Source organism: Dermochelys coriacea, chromosome 2, assembly GCF_009764565.3.
Source record: "Dermochelys coriacea isolate rDerCor1 chromosome 2, rDerCor1.pri.v4, whole genome shotgun sequence".
Lineage (NCBI taxonomy): Eukaryota > Metazoa > Chordata > Testudines > Dermochelyidae > Dermochelys > Dermochelys coriacea.
The window spans coordinates 252,054,623-252,077,601 of NC_050069.1; the positions used below are offsets into that span (position 1 = coordinate 252,054,623).

At 47.4% G+C, this 22,979-nt stretch overlaps 1 protein-coding gene across 1 annotated transcript; it reads left to right on the forward strand.

Annotated features, from left to right (window-relative positions):
• Positions 1–9,883: 9,883 nt before the first annotated feature.
• On the forward strand, positions 9,884–15,277 carry MNX1 (motor neuron and pancreas homeobox 1). The gene is made up of 3 exons (XM_038391972.2): positions 9,884–10,547; positions 13,929–14,089; positions 14,807–15,277. Exons 1-3 carry the CDS (start codon positions 9,941–9,943, stop codon positions 15,125–15,127), a joined length of 1,089 nt encoding a protein of 362 aa, XP_038247900.1. The 5' UTR covers positions 9,884–9,940; the 3' UTR covers positions 15,128–15,277.
• The last annotated feature ends 7,702 nt before the right edge of the window (positions 15,278–22,979 follow it).

Here is a 22,979-nt window from a genome sequence, read left to right on the forward strand (position 1 = left end):
TGATTGGTGCAGGCAGAGTCTAAATGGCTTCATATTTCATTTTAGGTTTAATAGAAATATTCATGCTCCGTTTTAATGAAATTAAATTGAAGGGGGATGGGTTGGAAGGCTAGCGGTTGGGCTTTAAAGGGCCAGCACGGAGTTTTGTTTTCTGAAGTTACTGGGCTCTAGCCGCTTGTGGTTATTTGAATGAAACTAAGGCGTCGTTTGTTTGTTTGAAAGCAGCTTGGGCGAGGCGGCTTTGAAGAAGCCTGGATAGATGTCCCTGGCAGAGAAACCCCCGTGCCTGCCCATGGGGAATCTAGGGTCTGTAAAACTCGGAAGCTACTTCGCAAAAGGATATGATCAAACCCCTTCCCCTCCAACGCCATTTACATTTGAAAGGGTAGCTGGGCACAAGGCGCATCCTCGCTCCCCTAAACCTTAAAGATCGAGTGCGTGGCGGTGTCGGGCCCGGGTTACGGTAACCATTTAATATCAACCGGCTTGTAATCGAGCGGCTCAGCCTACGGTTGGGTTCCATAAACGGGAACACGGTGGACCACGTAACTCTCCCCGGCAAAGGGGACTTTGAACCGGTCTCCCTCCGGCGCTGCAGTTCAAACCCGGGAGTCCCAGGATATACCGCTGCTGCCGCTCGGACAAGAGCTGGAAGTGATTGGGGGAGGGAGAGAGTTTACTTGAATTCACACCCTTGCACTGACCCCCGGCAGATAAAACGGGGGAAATCAGAGGGGATCTGTGTCTGTTTACATTCACAGTTGGAAGATATTCACCAAACCGGAACGGTCTTCTCCGCCCCACATTAGATAAAGCGGTACCTTCCACCCCCAACAAATAGCAAGTTAACATCGGGCACCTTTAAAGTCTCTGTAGATCTCTAAGGTGCCACAAGTACTCCTTTTCTTTTTACACAGATCTGTAACCGCAGCATGCAAAACAGCTGTCCCGCCTCCTTCCCCCCCGTTTCAGAGAGTAGAGAGAATACAAGTATTTGACGCTGCGAGCTGTTGGGGTTTTTTGTGGGTCAGCACGGTCTGACTGGTTAAGTCAATCAAGGAGTCTGGTGTGACACTCGAACCATCTTCAGCCGGAGCCGCTCCTTAATGGATCTGATCTGTGACTTGTTGATTTCCCCTGAGCAAATACGGCTTTGATGCAGTCCCAGCGAGAGTGGTTAGCTGATGAATTGACAAAAACTAATCAGCTTTATTGGGAAACAGGTTAAGGGCAGCGGAGTGTCAATAATTCTCAGCCTGACCCCCTCATCCATTAAGAGAGGCAGGCTGATTAGACCAAGGAGACCCTTTGCTTTTTGCACTGAAATTGCTTTCATAAACTCACCATTATTAGCAGTCAATGCAAGCAGCTAATTTAGAGGAGACATCTCTGGGATGTCACATTTATCATGGAGGTTTATGTATCATTATCTCATTTACAGAATGTCGCAGTGTAATATGTGTTTTTGGCAATATTGCTGGCCCAGTGCCTACCATTGGTTATTTCTTGTAGAGAACATCTGGGCGTTTTGAATTCAGCTTTGTGGGTTTAATTTAATATAAAAGAATGCAATCCAGTCCCTTTAATACAAACTAACTTGACCCACTCCGGGCTGGGTAGACAGTCAGACAAGGCTCTTAATACGAACCTTTGACATTTTAATTACTCCAGCTACTATTGGGTTGCCTTTTATTAAAAGACAATAGGCACCTTTATTAAAGAAACGCCAATGGGGAAACTGAGCATGATCATCTCGCTCGTCTTCATCGGTGCGTGTAAACGCTGAGAGCCGACTGGATCGCCTCTGAACGCATCGGGACCAGAACATAAAATGGTCTTTGAGCAAGATGCACTCTGCGGGACCTACCTGGTCGCCTATCGCTCTGAAGACCTGCCAGACGACACAGTAAATTCCACGCCTTGCCCTTTCTTTTAAAATGAATTGATACTCAGGAGCTTGTACCGCGAAACGGTTCCTGGGGTAAACAGAGGAGACCCTGCATTAAAGGAGACCACCCAGAAACGCCCTGAGAGGTGTCACCGAGGTTGGGCATTGTGCTAATCTCCGCCGAGATAAAGCCATGTTCCCCTTATTGTGTTCACCTGGGCAATATACTGGATCAACACAGGTGCAGGAATTCCTATGGCTCGCTACAACCTGCTCTAAAGGACACTTTGCACAATGCTCAGCTGTGAGTTGGGAGCTGTCTGGACAGGAAGCCCTACCCCCATTTATTCTGCTTTGATATAGGAGTCTCCTTCCCCTGGCGGCCCCCAAAATATACTCGTGATAGCGGTATTCAATAAAAGATGTTCTGAAAATCTAAATCTTTCCCTAAGCATGCAATATGAAACAGGAGGGCGGATACGGTGGTCTACAAAGTGATCTGGCCAGAAAGCAATGCGTTGTTTCTGGCTGTGAGGGTCAATGGGAATAGGCCCTGGTCTTTGGAGGTCGTTTGTTTTGTTTTGTTTTCGGTTCGTAGGGCTACACCAGCACTGCGTTTCCAAAGGGCTCATTGTTTAAATGGGGGAGCTGCCCCCACAGGAACCTGCCAGAAGGCAGCTGAACTCCAAGGCCCTTTCCCAGCTGATTTCCCAGCTGAGCTGAAGAGCTGCCAGGGGTCACAGGGGACCCTTTAACGAGTTCATTAGCCAGATTATCTCTGCCTGCAGCTCGGAGAGGGGCAGGCCGCTGAACTTTCTAAGCTGGTTCTAGGAACTCGAAGCAAACAGGAGGGCGCATTTAGAAGGGAAAAGTAGTTAAAAAAAAATCCCTCTAGAAAGCTCGACAGGACAATTTAGCTACCCCCAGATATAAACCGGCCACGGACTGGATAATGTCCATAGAGGGAGGTGGCAATACAACGAAAGGGGGAAAAAACCCACAGGGGAGATATTCATTACGGGTCAAGGTCCTGTAAATTGGAAGGTGTTTGTGGCTCTTGTATTGCAAGATGCCTCGAATGAAACTGTGTCTGGATTCCCTTTTCCCAGCCGGGCAGCTGCCGTTTCTGCCACATCAGCACAGCTAAATATTAATTAACTGAAACTTCCTGTCATTATCCGCCTTGATTGAAACATTTTAGTGCTACTATTCGTGTATCAGAATAGGCCCGAAGTTCAGTTCCTGGAGCCGACTGTGTATGTTGATACGTTAAATTGGAAACTGAATACAGATACTATCACATCTGGAAAGGCATATCAGATACCCCACTAAAGAGGAACATTATCCAATACGTCTTCCCAGATGTGTTATGTAGACTACGACTACATGGTATGAAAGTATCTGAATATTTTTCTTTTTCCGTGGCCGGGTAGGGCTGACTTTTGTTGGCGTTTTTTTCTTAGCACCTAGCTTGCCAACCACCTCCACTCTAGGCCGGTTTTCTAGCTGGGGGAACTGCGGTGCCCTTGATCAAAAGCCGAGCAGTAAGTACGTGGGCAGAGCAGGGACCGAAAGGAACCCAAGTCTCTCCTAGCCTCGCCCAGCTCTCGGACCACTGGGCCATCCTTCCTCGTGTATAGAGTTGGAAATACGTACTTTATGCATAGCCAAAGAGACCTATGCTGGACATACATATTAGATTCCTCTCCAAAGGATACCCCTGAACGAAAACAAGGCTAATCGCTGGGGGGGGAGGCTTTGAACTATTTTAATTGCTTGGCATTCGGTCACATAAATTAAAGCCATCAAAATGTTCGATGCTTTTCGGTCGCACCTGATTGATGGTGTTTTGCAGAGATCTTGTAATTTACTGCGGTTTCTGTAAAACCTGTTCTGGGTTAGGCATTGGTGCCATTCGTTTTGAAGCCCTCGAGACAATAACCTGAGTGTGGCTGTAAAATCATATTTTCTATTTTTACGCTAAGTGAACTCGCCCGCAGCTTTCCGCCTTTTTCAAATCAGGAAAAAGGCCATAAAGTGTCACCGCAACCTGATGTCCATATCTGCAAAACAAACCACATTGTGAATTAATTTTCATGTTACAACACCCGGCTGGAGAGTACTACCATGTCTCGTGCAAGCCCTAACTCTGCGCTGAGAAAAGATTTTATTGCAGGTGATTTCACATTGCGAAATCTCCAGATTCCTCATTTCAAATATTAGGTGCCAGAGCAATACTCTGTCCTTCCACAGCCTCCGTAATAATATAACGGACTGCTTAGGGAGTTAAATTAGAGTCATGTCTGCCCTGCAGAAATTGGAAACAAGCGAACTTGTCTGTTTCACATAGTAACGGAGCAGCGTAGCTTTAGTTTGCAACTAGATCCGACCAAAAAGAAATGCAAAACTGAACAATGAGGTGAAAAAGTGGTGTTAAATATGAATACATCTTACCCCAAAAGGATAAAATATTTCTGGCGTGCGTTTATACTATGTTAATTTCCAGTGGAAAATCGACTGGGTCTACCACTCATCTCAAAGCGATCCTTTCAATGCTCCGTTAGTCGGATCTAGTTATATAGCCCCTTTAGTATTCAATGGAACAACTGGAATTCAACTGACATTGGAAACAGTCTATCAATTTGTAGGGCAACGGATGTCTTGATATTTTCCCCAATAGACAGCGTTTCACTTTAAAAGTGATTGCTAATGACGTGAAGAGAAGGAAACAATGCAGTTTTTATTGCCTCCGTGGAATCTAATACCCCAGTCTGAATGTTAGCATGGGGGTACCCCTGGTTCACTCCCGTCCTCGTGTTGTTTTCTTCTGAGCTTGTACATCTTCCCGAGACAGACTAAACCGTCCACTTGCTATGCCATTCTGCGCCTTGTATGGCTGCTGGGCAGGGTATCTATTAGTGAAAGGGCAACTGTCATTTATTCTGATTTGAATAGTTCCACCAACTAGACCAGGCTGACATTTAACATTTTAAAAACCCCGTGCATAAGTGAAGCGGCAAATTCAGCCATCTCGAGGTTGTGCAGTCCTTAGTGAAGGAAAGCTCTAGTAGAAGTCAATGGTAGATTGACCTGAGTCCGGGCTACAAGAGACCTTGGAAGAGTCTGTTCTGCCGAGCTCGTGTGCTGGTGATACTTTGCGGATTTCCGTGACTTGTGTCAGGTTTGTGTCTGAGCTCTGGCAGCTCACATCGCTAGATGTGCAGGGGCACACCCAGAGTCTAGTGAGAGGGGGCGTCCGGAACATCTGGGGCATGGCTCGGCTCTGGGAATCCTGCCCCTTCTTGTGATGAAGAATTTGCCCCTCAGACGTTCAGGATCCGGCCCGATCCTGGGGTAGTGATTAGGCGGGCCAGGCAGAACCACCCAGACTATGTGAGACCTGTCATAAAGAGGGAGCGATAAGGTTCCTTAAAATGACAGTTGACAAGCCTGTCTCTGCAGCCCACTGAGCCACCAGACTCATGCATGCAGAGGCTTGAACGAGGCGTTCCCCATGCTTCGGGCAAAACCTTACAAAGGGTTTCCCAATTCCCGGTCCTTAATGTCCTAGCTCCTAGCTATGTGGCAAAAGAGGCTTCACTGGAGGGGGGAAGGGGCCCTGGGTGCTGTTTTGCAAACTGTGGCTTTTAGCTATTCGCCCACCCCCATTTGTCTCAGATTTAGGCAACAATCTCTGTTTATGTTTCTAAGCAACCGCTACAAGCCTCCCTAGGTCAGGCACAGATGGGCCAAAGTAACAGCCATGGAGGACCCAGCGCAAATAGCCCACCAGGCAGAGGACTGATCCCAGCTCTGTCAGGAGGACGAAGGGCAACTGGGGCGTTCACGCTGCTGCTGGTGCGTTTGCTGCAGGGGAGGCCCGATCCCAAGCCCTTTGAAGCTAATGGAAAGACCCCCACTGGCTTCAATGGGCTTTGCTTCAAAAATAAAGCACCAGAAAGTAGCAGGTCGGAAGCAGGCAGTAAAGACGCGGAGAAAACCTCCCAGACAAACTGCTCCGTCCTGGGAAAAGGGAAATGGACTCTCAGGGATGCCCGGCCCCTGAGTTTGGGAACAGAGAGGAGATTCTGGTGTTTAGCATAGAAACATTCCCCTCCCCGCCCCTCAACAAGTGTATCCTTCACATTAATGCAAATACAACAACCTGATAAATCTGGGGGGCGAGATGCAGCTTTTATGCAAGAGAGGAAGCCCATTGAAGGATCGGGACCTCCACTCCCCTCCCGGTAATTCCTCCCCTGCCCCATCCCTCCCCTTGGGAGGCTATCTAGCCTCTGGGCTTCCTTTATATATATTTACCCTGCCTGCGCATCACAGTGGCCTTTAATACTTGACTGATCCCCATACGGGCAGTAATAGTTGGTGATTTGTAGTAGTCTGCATGTGTCTCTGGCTTCATCCAATCCATGTTATTTCCATATTCAAAATGCTCTGAGCCGCACATACACAAGCAACATATCCCCCAAATAAAATATGGCCCGTAAGAAAGGGAGTACATTATACAAATGAACCAGTATGTTTTACAGACCAATAATTTACATGCCTGTGTCAAAGATACCCATAATCCAATCCTTCACATGCAGCCCGGCCTGGGAGAGGCATGAGAAGAATTCTGATGCCGTTGTACTCCTGAGCATTAAGGTGTTATTCACAAATCTTGCAATCCAGACACCGAACCAACACGCTTCCTGTACCCAGCTAGCCATTGCACACAGGGCATTGCCAGGTAATAGGTACATGGACCACAACAGGCTGGATTTTTCTCGTTTAAGAGGTCTTTGCCTCACACAGGGTCACATGAATACAGGAATGATTTAAAGGGTTTTAATTTTCTGAGCTCCCTGGTACAGTGTGTGGGGGGGGGGAGTGGAAATCACAAGACGGCAGAGTGAAACCTGCCTCAGAATACCACTCCCTGAAGCCACAAAGCTCAGTTGCTTAAGTGATATGCAGCATCGTCCTCCATAGTTACTAGGGGGGTGTGAAGGGAAGGGATAGCCCAATAGGGCGCTGCCTTGTACTGTACAGGTGTAATTGTAACTTGAGTTATCGACGTGACATTTCTTAAATCGACGTGAAGTGTTTCCACCCACAGCTCCGCAGAAATAAACCCAGTGCATGGGGAATCTCCACGGACATCAATAAATCCTTGAACACAGGAGATCTACACAAACTGGATCTCAGTGGCTGGTAATTTCCAATAGCTACGTACACCACCATTAATGGGATGGATACAATTAATTAGCTTGGCGGGATGGGGGGACTTTGGGATTGGGGTGGTTATACTGATATTTTCCATCAGTCTCCGGCCAAAACACGCTGTTCCCAGTACTCTGCACACACACACAGATATCTGCACGTCTGGTTACTAGATCGTGTTCAGACTGCATCACACCTAGGGAAAAGAGAGAGAGAAGTCAGTTCTGTATAATTGCTTATACAATTTTATTTTACTTTTAAAGTAGCTACTTTATTTGCCCAGTACCCTGCTGCCTGGGAAGTGCATGGGGATGGGAAAAGCATCTCTCTCAGGACAAAAATCTGAATTTCCTGGTAAAGGACGTTGCCCTTGTCAGGAGTATTAAACGGAGGAGGAGCGAAAGCTAGAGACACGGGCAGGATCTATTCGGTCATGTAGACCGTCTCCCTGCCAGTGCAAAACTGTTCCCTGTGGACACTTGTTAGTGTTTTGATTTAAATAAGCGATGACACTTCCCTGGAGAGGTCATTCTGAAGCAGCCGGCGGGGGAGAGTTCGATGTATGATAACATGAATATAACCTGATGTATTTTTAAAATGCTTCATACCTGCATGGGTTGACATTACATGGCTTTGGGGCTATCCTGGCCTTCCTACGATCTCTGGTATCAGGCGCTTTCGGACCTTAAAAAAAACCCCTAACAGGTGAAGCAAATATTTCATAAATACCTGTCCCTTGGAAACAGAGTAATTTCACAATCCCGAGCTGCAATTATATGGAAATTAAGTCCTGTGCAGGTACAAAGTCAGACACATTATCACCAGCTCTTGCAAAAGCTTTTGAAGGGAGAATGTGTTTACTTTGTGACTCTTTCTTGTAACAGCCTGACCTTCTGTTCACATTCCCATTTGCGTTCTGCCTCTTTTCTCTCCTAACCCCCTTCTAGAGCTTCAGGAAATTCTTACTTTGCAAAAGACTGGAAACCTGCCTCCCTCTCGCTTTTCCTTTTATATTTCGGTGTGTTTGTGTAAGATAAGTAGGTCTAATAACACTATTGACAAAACCGAATTTTGGTGGCAGGCTTGACTTCCTGACTTACAGATGTTTATGCTTTCCAACTCGTTAAAAATCTGTTGGCAGCGCATATACTGTAAATATTTGAAGTGTCCAGGAATGATGGAAAACTGGAGTTTAATACACTGCATACCACAGCTTGGACTTTCCATAGAGGCAACCATATATGTAGGGCGTTAAGGTGGAGAACTGAGTCCCCATTGCTGGGTATTAGCAGAGCTGCAATAATTAACACTGTTTTTTTTTGGTCTATGTGAAACAATATTTTTCATTCCGATTAAAAAAAACAGTGCTGACGTGTCTCACCCAGGCACAGAGAATTCGAGAGTTCCCCCTCCCCCTTTTGTATTTTTATTTTACATGGTCTTTTATTGTAAGGCAAGTTGCCAAATGAATAGTGTGGAAGGCAAAAGCTGTGGTCTGTGTAGGCATACGGGGTGTATAAAACATTGTTGCCTTCTCATTGGCACATTGTGTGACCGCTCATTTGTCACTTAATAATAGAAAATCACTATAAAATATCGTGCTTTTATTTAAGCAGCAGCTGGTGCCTTCTCCTTCTCTGAAAGTACGTAGCAATTGCTATTAATTTTGCAAATGTGATCGCCAAAGCGATGCCATTTAATAAGGCTAAGAAAAAGCCTTGCCTGTTATATTATCACTGGCTAGTCGTGTTGTAATTATACATATACATAGTGTTGTAAGCATACCGGGAATAGAGTAAGACATTGCTTTCTAGGCGGAGGCTGATTTTTTGTTTCATAACTGTGAAAATAAAAATGCACTGTTGATCGGTGAGCTGATGATACAGGTCAGACATCTGCATGAAAACCCTGGGATCAAGAGCAAATGCCGGTTTATGATGTTTGTTGTTATTTAAAGACTTGAATTAAATTTCATCCAGGTCCTGTTTTGTGGTCACCAAATTGATACATTAGGTTAGAAACTGAGTATAGATGTGGATCACATCTGGAAAGACATATCAGATCAATCCAGATCCAGCTAGAGATGGATATTATCCAACCTTTCATTCCAGATGTGTTCTGTAGACTATGGATACATAGTATGTAAGTGTCTGAGAACATATTTCATCTTATTTTTCCGTGCCCGGGCTTTTCATCACAACAAAAAAACTACAGGCCGCTGGGGGGGGGGGTAGATTCCTTAAATCACGCAAACGAACTGTAGGAACATCTCACTTAAATCTTGCACATTTTAACTTCAATCTTATACCGATTAAGATAACATCACGGTCACTGCAGAATGGGCTAAACAGACACAAGTGGAAAGAATCCTTCCAGCTGTGCATTGTGCCGCTGTCCAGATGCTCGCTCGCTCGCGCACACCCCCCACCCCTCTTCCCTTCAACCTGCTCTGGAGGGCAAAAAAATGAAGTGGGCAGGCCCCATTCCCGACGCGTTGACAGGTGTGCGGCAGGGCCAATCGCGGCTGCCAAACCCTAGTGCCGGCCACCAATCGTATTTCCTCCAGCCTGGGGGCCAATGGGAGCCGGATCTGAGCCTTCAAGTGAGTAGAGTTTGGAGCCGAGGGGCTTACTATCTGCCGAGAGACATTTTGCTCTGCTTGGCCTGCGGGGGGGCTGGTCCGCCGGTCGCGGCAGAGCCCCAGCGCTGGGAGTGGGAGGGGGGCGCAGACGCTCCACGGGGCGCTGTGGGGTCGGGCGGGGGCTGTTTGTTCGTGTTATTTGATAGACGAAGGGAGTTTATTTATTTTATTTTATTTTTAGAAACAATCCGATGGAAAAATCCAAAAATTTCCGGATCGATGCTCTCCTAGCAGTCGACCCTCCCAAAGCAGCCGCCGCCGCCGCCTCCGTGCAGACCTCACCGCTGGCCTTGGTCACCTCCCTCGCCAACACATCTGGCCACAGCAGCAGCAGCAGCAGTAACAGCAGCAGCTGCAGCCCCCCGTCCTCCTCCGAGCGCCACAGCGGCGGCTCCTCGGACTGCCTGCGGACCGAGAGCCCTTCGCCGCCGCGGATCCTCGCCGCGCATTGCGGGCTGGTGCCCAAGCCCGGCTTCCTGACCGGCACCAGCAGCACCAGCAGCCATCACCACCACCACCACCACTCCGCCGGGGGCATGGCCCTGGGACTGCACCAGGGGGGAGCGGGCATCCCCACCCAGGCCGCCCTCTACGGGCACCCCATGTACAGCTATTCGGCAGCCGCTCTGGCCGGGCAGCACCCCGCTTTGTCTTACTCCTACTCCCAGGTGCAAGGGGCTCACCCTTCTCACCCTGCCGCAGACCCCATCAAACTCAGTGCCGGGACTTTTCAGCTGGATCAGTGGTTACGAGCATCCACAGCGGGCATGATCCTCCCCAAAATGCCGGACTTTAACTGTGAGTATCTCCTGGCCAAGCCCTGGTCTTGGGGGCGCTGGGTTTGTTATGATCTGTCATTTTCCTTTGCGCGTATCCTCGCCGCTTCCTCACCTGCCCCTCGGCATTGCCCGAGCCAGGCTGTAGCGGTCCAGGGGCCTACGGCAAGGATACGCTGATTCTCCCAGTCTCTCCTCGTAGTTATTGTCCCACGCCATTCAGCTAGCGCCTGACAGGATTCGGCCGAGACTTCAACCGGCGGCGTGTGTAATAATATATACATTTTATTTGGTAATATTAGCACGAGGGAGGAAATCACGATTAACAATGGGAAGCTGGAATGTGTGGCAGCGCATTGTGGCCAGCACTTTAGCAGTAAATAATAGACTGATCTTTCCTGGGAAGTGAAATGTAAAAGTGACCAATCAGTCATTGCATTCCAAGTTCTAATTCAAACTGTATCGTGGGGGGAGTTGTGCTAAATAATGAATGAGAACCGAACACCGGTGTGTAGGAAAATCTATAAAAACTGACGGTAATTTTTTTGTTTGTTTATTTTTCTTCTGGATGGCAGAGCGATCCTGCTCATATTTGTTAACATTACGGTATAAAGAGTATGAGGTACAACTTTACAGGGCTCTGTCAATTTCACGCAGAATGATGCTTAGTCAGATCCTGTCATCCAGGCAAATTTCACAGACCTCTTCCTCAGGAAAGAGTTGATGGTAATCAGAGCACACTCCTCCCTTAGATGGTTCCAGTGAACATTCTTTGCGATAATTAAATGTTTATTTGGTGTCATTGAAATAAGGCAGCTAAATAAATGCAATCACCTATATTTGAGCATTTTTAAAAACCGCTTTAAATAACAGAAACACTGACCTGTCCTAACAGCAGCTGGGCAGCTAGGCCTCAATGGAGATGGAGACATTTCTTGCATCTTTGTATTAAGCAAAGATCATTTTCTTAGGTGTTAGCTCTCTGTGGGAATTACTGGCTTAACACTACGTTAGGTGTAGTTTTACTTAAATCATGCCAGGAAAGAATTATGGGTTTGGGGTTTTTTTCATACACTCCACACACATACAGATAAAAAAGTCCATTGTTTTCTCTTAAATAGGTTTGTTTAGACTAGGACATTCAACAAGAAAAATAATTAGAAAAGCTGTCCGAATTCTTGCCCTTTCAAACAAAACGCACTAGTGAATAAATAGCCAAGAGAAAAGATAATAGAGGCCTGGAAAATCACACAGCAGTGAGAAAATCTCATCTGTGTTACTGTTTGTATGCCGGACACTGTCTTTTTTATTCAGGTCATTTTAGCAGGTTTGCTCCAAATGGGGTAGTAAAGGCGGGCTCCTCCTCCCCTCTCTTTTACAGGCTTTTTAGTTTCTAAAGCAAACAACAACAACAACAACAAAGATGAGCGAATGGCCAAGAAATCACAAATCACATGTTACAATCGCATTCAAAATGATTGTGTTGCCTCTTAGAAGGAGCATACATATCATCTGCCGCTACGGAGACTGGATTCGCAAAAAGAAAAGGAGGACTTGTGGCACCTTAGAGACTAACAAATTTATTTGAGCATAAGCTTTCGTGAGCTACAGCTCACTTCATCGGATGCATAGCTCACGAAAGCTTATGCTCAAATAAATGTGTTAGTCTCTAAGGTACCACAAGTACTCCTTTTTCTTTTTGCGAATACAGACTAACATGGCTGCTACTCTGGAGACTGGATTGGTTGTTTAAGAAGGATTTCAGCTCGCATGCTTCCAAATTGATGTTCTCATTTATGTGTCCATTAAATATGACCGCAATATTTTAGGAGAACACTCTCACCATCAGTTCTCTTTACTTGCAACTTTCAACCGAGTAATTTTTGACGCAGCCCTGATCTTTGAATCCAGAAAGCGTGCGGAGATTATAACATCGAATTTTATAGTTCGAAAACATTGCTGAAAATAGATATTTCCTATATATAGTTACCTCTAGCGAATACTGAACAGTATTTCACATCATGTTTCATGTCACATTTGTCTCCTATTGTCTGCAAACATAATAGACTAGCCAGCTGAGATAATGAAATAAAATAAATACAAACAAATGGAACTGATTGGAAAGAAACCTTTTTCTCTAATCTGCCAGGGGGCGGGTGTGTGTGTGTGTGGGGGGGGTCATTGCTTTGGCCAAGCTTCCACTGCACATTTCCCCAAAGTCACTTTGGAGTCTGTTTTAATTAAAGTTCTAATGTATGGTCAAGCTGGGAATTCGGGAGACTTGTTTAACCAAAGCAGGGGGCGTTAAAGTGAAATGAAGCAAATTGCTGTTCCCCTGAGAGACTGATATCATTTCACCGTGGTCCGGGTTCCTTTTATTGTCTAGCACTTGTTAGGCTCTTGGGAAATCAAGAAGTCCCTCTTCGGCCATAAATTTCCTTGCAGTGAATCTATGTGAAATTATGTAAATAGAGACGTCCATCTCCTATTGCCATCAGGCGAGTCTTGAGGTGTCTAATTTAGGGAACGAGAATGTTTACTTTAAAGTGTCTTTAATGCTGCAATAGTAACAATGTGAGGAAGGGAGGGTTTTCTTAAACCAGGTGAGCGGTCCGAGGGGCCGATCCAGCAGCTCTTTCCAAACAGCGGCCCAAGGACTGCAATGCATCCGATGAAGTGAGCTGTAGCTCGCGAAAGCTTATGCTCAAATAAATTTGTTAGTCTCTAAGGTGCCACAAGTCCTCCTTTTCTTTTCACTATTATCAGATCACTCTACTCCACTGCAAAAAAAATTCCCCAGGATGTTACTCCGAGGTGCCAGTACATTTGCCTTCGTTGTGAGGGCGGGCCCGAAGGAGACTTGTCCCTGAGCACTGCCGGCTCAGGGCTGTGTGTGTGTGTGACAGATACCGGTCTGAAGCCAGGAGTGCAGAGATGCGGTACTAATTGGAAGTGGTCACCGTTTGGGTAGTTTTTCATTGTGGCATGTAGAAAGGTCACCCCTGGTTAGCTATCGGAAGAATGCATGCGGCGGGGAGCTTTTAATCACTTGTTCCTCTTCCTTTTTCTCCATTTTTTTAAATAGGAATTTCGCACTGATGTATTTTTTCTAACCTTCCCCCCCCCATGCTGCCTCCCCTCTTCTCTCCCTCGCAGGGGACCAGCAGTTCTCTTCCTTTCCCAATCCTTTCCCATTGGATCTAACTTGCCCCCCATGGGGGCAGGTGGACGCAGCCAGGGACACTAGAACGATCCTCTTTAATGCTGAAGGTAGCTGGGCCCCGGCAGTCTCAGCTCCGGCCCGTGAGAGCCGGCTGCCCTGGGGTGGGGAGTGGGGGTGGCGGGGCTCGGGCTGCTCCCCTCCGGCTGCCCGCGTTGTGCTGATGCGCCGTTTTGTCTCCAGCCCAGGCGCAGTCCAACCTGCTGGGGAAATGCCGGCGGCCCCGCACCGCCTTCACCAGCCAGCAGCTGCTGGAGCTGGAGCATCAGTTCAAACTGAACAAATACCTCTCCAGGCCCAAGCGCTTCGAGGTGGCCACGTCTCTCATGCTCACGGAGACCCAGGTGGGTGGCGGCTGCAGCGGCCCCTGCGGGCTCCGGGGAAGGGGCCCGGCGCTTAGAACCAGAGGCCCGGGGCTCAGGAACGCAGGCTCGCTCCGCGCAGCCCCAGCTCGCCCCGGGCCACCAGGGTGGGCTTCCCAGCTCCGTCCCGGCGGCAGCGGAGGGGGCTCGAGCCCCTGGGTTTAGACTGAGCAGCTCCGGGGCTACCCGCGGCCCAGGGGGTCAGCCCCGAGTTCGGCCTCCCGGGGCTCCCCCCCGCTCCCCCCCTTGGCCGCACAGCCTGCCCCCTCCCGCGCTCCCCCCGCTGCCCCCATGGCCCCTGGGCTCTGCCTGCCCCCTCCCGGGCTCCCCCCGCTGCCCCCATGGCCCCTGGGCTCTGCCTGGCAACCCTGGGCGCGAGGAGGCTGCGGGCCGCTCGGGGTGTTTCCAGCCAGGGTCAGCTGCACCGGGGGTTCGCAGCCCCGTCTTACCCAGGGGCGGTGGGATCCTTCTAACCAGCCCCCAGGCCAGGGGGGGTGGAGGGTGGCCGGGGGCAGCGGGAGCTGCAGGCAGGAGGGGTGGCGTCGGTACGGCAGAGGCGTTGGGCAGCAGGTCCGGGGGCAGAGACTTGTGTGTGGGGGGGGGGCTTACAGGGTGAGACTGGTGTGTGTGTGTGTGTGTGTGTGTGTGTGTGTGTCCCGGGGCCTGCGATCCCCCCTCAGCCCCTCTCTCGCCCCGCAGGTGAAAATCTGGTTCCAAAACCGGCGCATGAAGTGGAAGCGGAGTAAAAAGGCCAAGGAGCAGGCGGCGCAGGAGGCCGAGAAGCAGAAGAACGGGCTGGGCGGGGAGGACAAGGCGGACGAGGAGCTGCTGCTGCCGGCCCCGGAGAAGAGCAGCGGCCGCCGGCTGCGGGAACTCAGGGACAGCGACCCCGAGGAGGAGGAAGCCGGACACTGCTGCCCCTACAACTCCTCCGACTGCTCCGAGGGTGACGAGGAGGAGACACAACCCCGCAGCAGGCACGCCTCCCCGCTGCAGCCGCCCCCCGGCCAGCCCCAGTGAGCCGGCAGGCGGGCTCCCCTTCTCCCTGCTGCTGCTATCCGGTCCCAGACCTTTTAGCCCTACACCAGCCTGCCCACCCCCACCCCAGCCACTCCAGACAGAGCCCTCTGCTCACCCCACCCCAGCCACCTCCAGACAGACCCCTCTGCCCACCCCAGCCACCAGACAGACTCCTCTGCTCACCCCCACCCCAGCCACCTCCAGACAGACCCCTCTGCCCACCCCAGCCACCTCCAGACAGCCCCCTCTGCCCACCCCTGCCCCAGCCACCTCCAGACAAACTCACACCCCTCTGCCCACCCCGTCCCAACCACCCCACACACCTCTACCCACCCCATCCTTAAGCCCCTTCCCCAGACTGCTCACCTTTCCTCTCAACCCCTCCCCCCACTTTTCTCCACCATAGCCTACTCCCTCCCTAGTGACACACATCTGCCCACTGCCCCATGCCACCAACAGCAACACGTACTTCTCTGCCCCGACCCTACACATCTGCTTTTCCTCCATCTCTGCAGCCTTTGGTGTCAATGAAATGAGTCCCAAATGCAGCCATCTTCCTGCAATGGAGGAGGAACAGCTAATCTTATACCAGTACCTTTTATTTCTACATGGGAAGTATTCGGTCTTCAGCTGCGCACAAGCCCAGATCCATCATTGCTCTTTGGTGTCAGCATTTCAGCTGTCATGTAACAAACAAAAAGAGAAGCCAAGCAGGTAATATTAGAGGTGAGCAGCTTTTGGTAAAGTTTGGATTTTTTTTTTTGAGGTACATTGACAAAAGGATTCTTCTTCCTACACATGGTAGAGAAGATTTACAGTTCACCACAGTGTTAAGAGACATTTTAAAAACTTGAACCTTACCCATGGAAACCCTATTCTTTTGCTGAGTATTGGAAATGTTTTGTGCTTATTATATATCTGGAAACCTGTTTGCCATGAACGTTAAAACTGCTGGAAATCTCAAGACTGGACTGTCTTTATTTTTGTATATTGTATTTATAAAAAGGGGTACCTCTACTTATGCATGCTAAATTATTATTCAGCTTCTCCATCGGCCATGATGGTATGTAAAATAAACATTTTGTACTTGAGCCTTATGTACATTTTTTATTTTTTTTGTAAAGGAATAGGACTGGCTACCAGGGTCTGGAGTTTATAACGCGCCCGGAATCATATCATCTGTCACTTTATTATACACCTTAATATGTATATTTCATGGAAAAAACTGGAACAAAATGATGTCTCTGAATCCATACACTACCCGATAGGGGCTGGAGGAAGGACCCCAGATGTATAGTTAAATAAATCGACTAGAGGTTGTATAATTTCCCATGAAAGAGGCTTTTGCCAGATTTCAGAGTAGCAACCGTGTTAGTCTGTATTCGCAAAAAGAAAAGGAGTACTTGTGGCACCTTAGAGACTAACAAATTTATTTGTGCATAAGCTTTCGTGAGCTACAGCCGATGAAGTGAGCTGTAGCTCATGAAAGCTTATGCACAAATAAATTTGTTAGTCTCTAAAGTGCCACAAGTACTCCTTTTCTTTTTGCCAGATTGTTTTCCAAACTTAATTTAATTCGATCTAAATACTCTAACGTTTATTTCTGTATTCAGTGTTCTACTAAATCAACAGTTCTCACAACATGGAATGGTTTCCTCATACTTACACCTAACAATACACTTATGAGGACAACTTTTATTGAAAAAAAAAATCTATTTTCTTCCTCACTTTTGCTTGTTGGGCCAGATTCAGATCCCGGTGTAAATCTGGGATAACTCCATTAAAGTCTGGAGCGGGATACTGGATTTACCTGCAATCAGAAACTGCTCCAGTTTGTTTTTTTTATTAAGCAGAAAATAAGAGGAGAGGGATTCATGCAAGGCGACTGCTGCTGTGTTTTAAATAGAGTGGCTTTCTGATCTCTCCCTAGCTGCATTGTGAGTCCAACTCTTTCTGATTGCTTGTTGCTAAATACTCTTCCCTTTTGACTTTGATTCATCCCTTCCATGCAATTCAGCCGACTTGGCCTGGCCCTACGACCAGCTGGTAATGGCTCTCTCGGATTTGTGCAAATGTACAGCCGAGCAAACATTAGAAGAGAGTCAAACTGCGGAAACATTTCACAGGAGAGCTGCAGTGGCTGTGGATTAATAAACCTCTGCAATGTGGCTCATCAATCAGCAAGCTGCAGAAGCTGCGAGCATGTGCCCTACACATGGAGGAAGGAATCCTAAGGGCTGGGGACAGAGAGGACCGAGCAACCATCTGCATATGCGGGGTAGCTTTTCACCCAAGCGTGCTGAGCAGGAGACATGCACCCTCCGGAGCAAATCTGCAGCGCAGGATCCTTGCTACCCTAAACTGGGGGATTTATGCACCTACTGCTCAAGGCAGCTATTGCATATTTTAAAAACGGGCACACAGGCAGGGCTGACAAACGTGCTGAACGAAACCCGCTGTTTTCATGGTCGCGTTTAACATTTATTCCCTCTGCGACATGCATCATTTATGTGAATGGACGAAAGAGGCGAAATCTTCATTCCTTCAATGGAAACATATATTTATACTGGATAGTTAACTTTATTTTACACCCCTGCATTATAAGCACGGTTTCTATTGAGGAAATAAGGATGTTCAAATAGACTTTAAAATGATAAACATTGACTATAGGGTGAGATGGAGAACACCCGTCCTTCGATCAACATCTGACTATAATTTTGCTATGAAGCCATTTTGCTTTATCTTACCCTTCCCTTCCTTCACTATTTTAAATGCAAACATCTAACCCAAATCCTGGCTCCTATCTTATTTGCTCCATCCCATACCCAGCACATATAAATCAGCGCTGAATGACTCTCCTTCCTGGTATATTGCCACGTACAGTACAACACCAACGCGTGGGAATGATAGCGAAAAGTCGGAGATGCCGCCTTGCAGCGAGCAGGATGGAAGTACCAATTCCATTGTGAACTGCCCCCCGCTAAAAGGAAGCAATTGGGTTATTAGTGTTCAAGTGGGAAAAATTAAAACCCAACCGTCTGAAAGCCCCGGCGCAGGAAATTAGAAAGCGGTGCTAATTTACAGGCATTGTATTAATTCAAGGGCTAACAATGTGGAAAGTTGTTGTTAGCCCCGGCAAGTAAAGGGGAAAGGAATAAAATGATCGACCGAAACAGCCCTTTCAAGAGATTTCATTATGAAACTCATTCCCCACGAAATTGTCTTCAACTATTGAATAATGAAAAAGGTAGAACGTTATTTGCTATTTAAGCTTCCCACTTATAGCCCGCCTGTTAGAATAGTGCTGCGGTTGGGAGCCTGCCGGCAGCTTTCTGGTGGAGTCAGCATAACTGTCCTCATTCACACTCCTTAATAGCGGCGGAATTTATCTCTCTCATAAATTTAATGATCAATTCGTTCTTGTCACCGCAGCTCTTCCCCAAATCAATTATAGCAAATTTAAATATAATCACTGGCTCATCCAAACTAACTCGGGGCCACATCTAACAATTCATTCCCACTAATGAATTACTGTGCGTCTCTGCACTCTTTTTAGTCTGATACCATCCTCCACGGGCAGCTTAGAGACGCAAAAAAAACATTAGCACCTGAGCACGAGGGGTAGCGACGAGAGGATTACAGGAAGGTAACTAACTACTCTATGTATACCCTAGATTAGAGTCTACTTTTCCCATTAGGCCAAATCCTGCTCTCCGGCACCCTGCTTTACATCCGGAGTAACTCTGCCGAATTCAGTAGAGTAACTCCGAATTTTTACATTAGGGTACCGAAGAAGAGACTATGTCTAGGGGAGTTTTGTTTACCCAGGATCAGAGTAGAGTAAAAGTAGTTTTATGGATCCTGCTTGCTTTTCTCCCCATAGGACCCCGATGGTGGTCTCGTTTACACTGGTGTAACTCCATTGATTTTAATGTAGTTACTCCCGGTTTACACAGCTCAGAATCAAGCCCCGTGATTTCAGTAAGGCAAGGAGGATTGGCTCACCAGGTCTTTGTTCTTTCTGTTCAACCCCCTCCCCCACACCACACCTTTCCCCAAGAATGGGAAAGACAAAACAGGTCGTCTGAGCAGCATTCTTCCTATCATCTGGTGCCAGCAAACCCTGCTCAGGTGCACAGCCCCTCCATCCTGAGGTTGCAGAACTGCTCAGCAAACATGACATCTTGGCGATCTTGCTATTTTTTGCTTCTTATCCACAGACTCTCCCCATCGTAGAGTTTTTAACTGTACCTGAATATGTAAATTCGGTCAGAAAATTATTACTCTCAAGTATATCCCAGGTTGCTCGGAAGAATAATAGCCTATAAAATATGGAGTGTCCCCACTCCCGTACACCTTTTTAAAAGTGATTTTTTTTTTACAAACCTGTGTCAACCTTTCAAATGAAAACAACATGGCCCATATAAATTACTTCTATAGAGATTTGGCCATACAAGGCGTGTGAAATACAGTCCGAAGCATGGATGAGGTTGTTACTAATGATAATAAGAAAAACAGTTTTAGGTCACTGAGCTCTTCAGGTGTTGCTAAGTCGAAATATAATCTATAAAGCATATCGTTTATGTATTAGCTGGGCACTCCAGCACCCTCGCTGCATTGGAGGGATATTAAATAAGTATTACACTCTGCCATATACATAGCTCAATAAAATAGAAATCTGTTCACTGCACAACCTCCTTAAATACAAATATGGAAGTATTTTAATGGGTTCCAGAATATAGAATATGACTCCAGTTTGCACATGTATTTTATAGCATTCTCTTTGCTCCAGGGAGTGGAGATTTACAGAATTTATAGACACACTGGATTTAGGAATATATTTCTTAATTTTATATACTCACCATATCAATATTTGTGTGTGCGTATGTATATGTGTGTGTGTTTGTGTGTGTGTCTACACACACACACACAGTCCATAAAGCCGGTATATAGCCAATTCTGATTTTTTACACTCCAGGAAGTCTATGAGGGTAGTCCAGACATAAATTAGCAGTAGAATTTGTCTTTAGGTTTATAGATAAAAACCCAAACAAATACAAACTTTTCCAAAAGACCTATAACAGAATAATTCCAAAGAACGAACAACCGGTGAGATGTGAGTTTAGCATATGAAAGTTTCCATCCCCATGACGTTAATTTATAGTTAAATACGTGATAATTAAACAGGAAAATAAACCTGATTGAGGCAGAAATTTACTATTTGCCTAAGAGGTGTGTGTCCAAATGTGTTTCAAGAGTATAAAAAAATAGTCTAGCAGGCTACAGGCAGCTATTCATGGACTATGTATCAAAGTCCTACCGGTGTATTGTGTCTTTCTCAATAAAACTAATCTCTTTAGTCTCTAAGGTGCCACAAGTACTCCTTTTCTTTGTAAAGCTCCAGCGTCTCACAAGAATACCTTCAGTGTTCCAGACTACAAGGGCAAATATGGTTTTCAGATTCTGTTTTTATGGACGGATTAAAGTTTATTTTCCATAATAGGGCACCTAATAAAACCCATAAAGCTCTGTCAGACTTACAGCTGGTGGCCTCATTTAACACTTTCACTTCGTAAATCATTTTACAGCTTTCCAGGTGTTTCCAAAACTGGACGGGGGGTGGGGGTGGGAGTTAAACCTGCGGAAAATACGTATCTAAGGGTTTCCGTGGGTGGGTGAATTTGCACCGTCATTGGGAAGGGGTTCAGTGAACGTGTTGCTCCCAACAGGAGAGAAATGGCTTTTATGAAAGATTTCCCCGGCCTGGCTTCAGAGTAACCAGCCTTATCCCCACGTGCGGTGCGATGAGAGCCTCAGAGCGATTAACAGTGAATCCCTTAACAAACGCGCCGCGCTCCGCTCTCCCGGCCTCGAACGGTCCGGCTGGACCGAGCAGCCGCGCTGCAGGAGCCTCCGGTGCCTCGGGAAGCAGCGGCGGCCCCACATCAGGAAAGCGATCGGCGGCCTGGCCCGATGCTCCTCTCCGCGAGCCCGGGGTGCCCGCTGCGCTGCTCGCCTGCCGCGCTCCGGATCTGTGTGAGGCCTTGGCAGCGAATCCCCGGCCCCCCGGCGGGTGCACCCGGGGGAGCGCCGGCCCCGAGCGGCTCTCGCGGGCGGGGACTGTGCAGCGCCGGTTGCACTGGTAGGTGGGGACCCGGCGCTTGCCCCGAGGAGCGGGGTGAGTTCGTGATTGGGCGGCTGCGGCAGGCCGCGGCTGGCTGCTGCGCTTCCTTTGCCTCCCGGCCTGGCCCTGCCCTGGGTGTTATTTGGACACTGCAACTTAGCTGGAGTCTAGCCCCAGCCCCAGCCCCGGGCGGGCTCCCGCCCTGAGTCGCTACAGAGTGCGGGGAAGTTGGGCTCCAGGTCTGGCTTTGGCGGTGCAGGGCCAGCTGGGAACTTCTCACTTCCCCAAAGCCTGCGGTTTTCCACCGGGCCTTGTGATTCACGCCCACCTCTGGCTAGAGCTACAATCCCGCCGTGCACGCAGGGCCGGCGAGGTACAGACACAGGCGGCCTCTAGTCCTGCCCCTCTCTGGTTTTAATTTCATTTTTCGATCAGTCACCGTCTAAGACAGGATAGGCCACAGGACTCTTAAAATTTTCATTGCTGTACTTGAATAGGAACAAAGACCTTTCATGGACATTTTATTTTAAACAACACCGTTTAGGCATGGATGTCATTAACCAACAATTTCATACAAATTAAGTGCTACAACAAAACAGTGAAAATAGAATCCATATGTTCTAGGTAACCTTGCTAAAAGTCTTCCAAGTGGGAAATCATATATATAATCTATACCATCCTGCCATGAAACCTACATGAACAAAGTACTTTTATCAGTTAAAGGAATATGGATTATTTCTGAAGTTTCCATTTTTATACTCAGCCAAGACTGTAACAGTTTATTATTTATCTCTTGTTTTCACCTAGTTCTCAAAAAGACACTTTAAATGTATTTAATCTTTTTCTCTTATAACCCTTTCCCTTTAAGCTTAAGGGATTACAACATAGGCTCCATTCCTGCGTTTGGATTTGTGCAGGCCCTTGCACCCGAGTGGATTCCATTGAAGGACCACTTCCGTTAATTCAGTTGCAGGACTGGGGTCTTACTATGTGGAGGGGTTATGGATTAGATCATAGGTTCTCAATTTAGGGGTTGGTGTGACACTCAGTAGGTCACAGTCATGCTGCCCTTCCATATTGCTAAATGGGGGAGGGGAAAGGAAAGGGGGAGGGGAAGTAGATCCCTCATAGATGGGAATGGATTTCCAGCGAGTCCTGGTATGTTAAAGGTTAAGAGACACTTGACTGGGTGACCTAATAGGTCTTTACCAACTCTGATTTCTATGATTGCATGATGAGCCAACTCTGTGAAGATAATGCTTGCAGTGTCATCACCCAACATTCACAGTAGCTATTATGAAATTCAAGATGTTAAATGTTTTATTAAAACTCAAAGGAAAACCAAAGTAAAAATGGAAACAAATCCATTTTTAATTCCTCAGTTGTGCATAGCTGTTGCTGCACATATGGTATCTCTTTGGACCACTTTTTGAATTCCAACAGTATTGTGTCACAGGCACAAGAACTGTTGCAAAGGATAAAGTTTCAGCCTCAGTCACAATATTGTCCCTTTTAGGGTGGCTGGATTGTTCAGGTGCATGACAAGGGGATATCTTCACCTCTAGGTCATTGCCTTAGTTCCAGCCACAGTTGACAGTGCAGGAATGTAGCCATTTGTTAGTTATTCAGAGGCTTATGTGAAATGAGTATGGTGGTTTTAGTCTTGTTTGTTTATTTTTAAAGCAAGTAGCAATATAGCAGGTAAGTGCTATTTTATAACTGTTAATG

Bases quoted from the DNA above. Each gene is read 5' to 3' on its own strand.
- MNX1 (XM_038391972.2), top strand. From the start codon at position 9,941: ATGGAAAAATCCAAAAATTTCCGGATCGATGCTCTCCTAGCAGTCGAC. The intron at 10,548-13,928 runs GTGAGTATCTCC...TTTTGTCTCCAG, and splicing joins CAAAATGCCGGACTTTAACT to CCCAGGCGCAGTCCAACCTG. The intron at 14,090-14,806 runs GTGGGTGGCGGC...CTCGCCCCGCAG, and splicing joins TCATGCTCACGGAGACCCAG to GTGAAAATCTGGTTCCAAAA.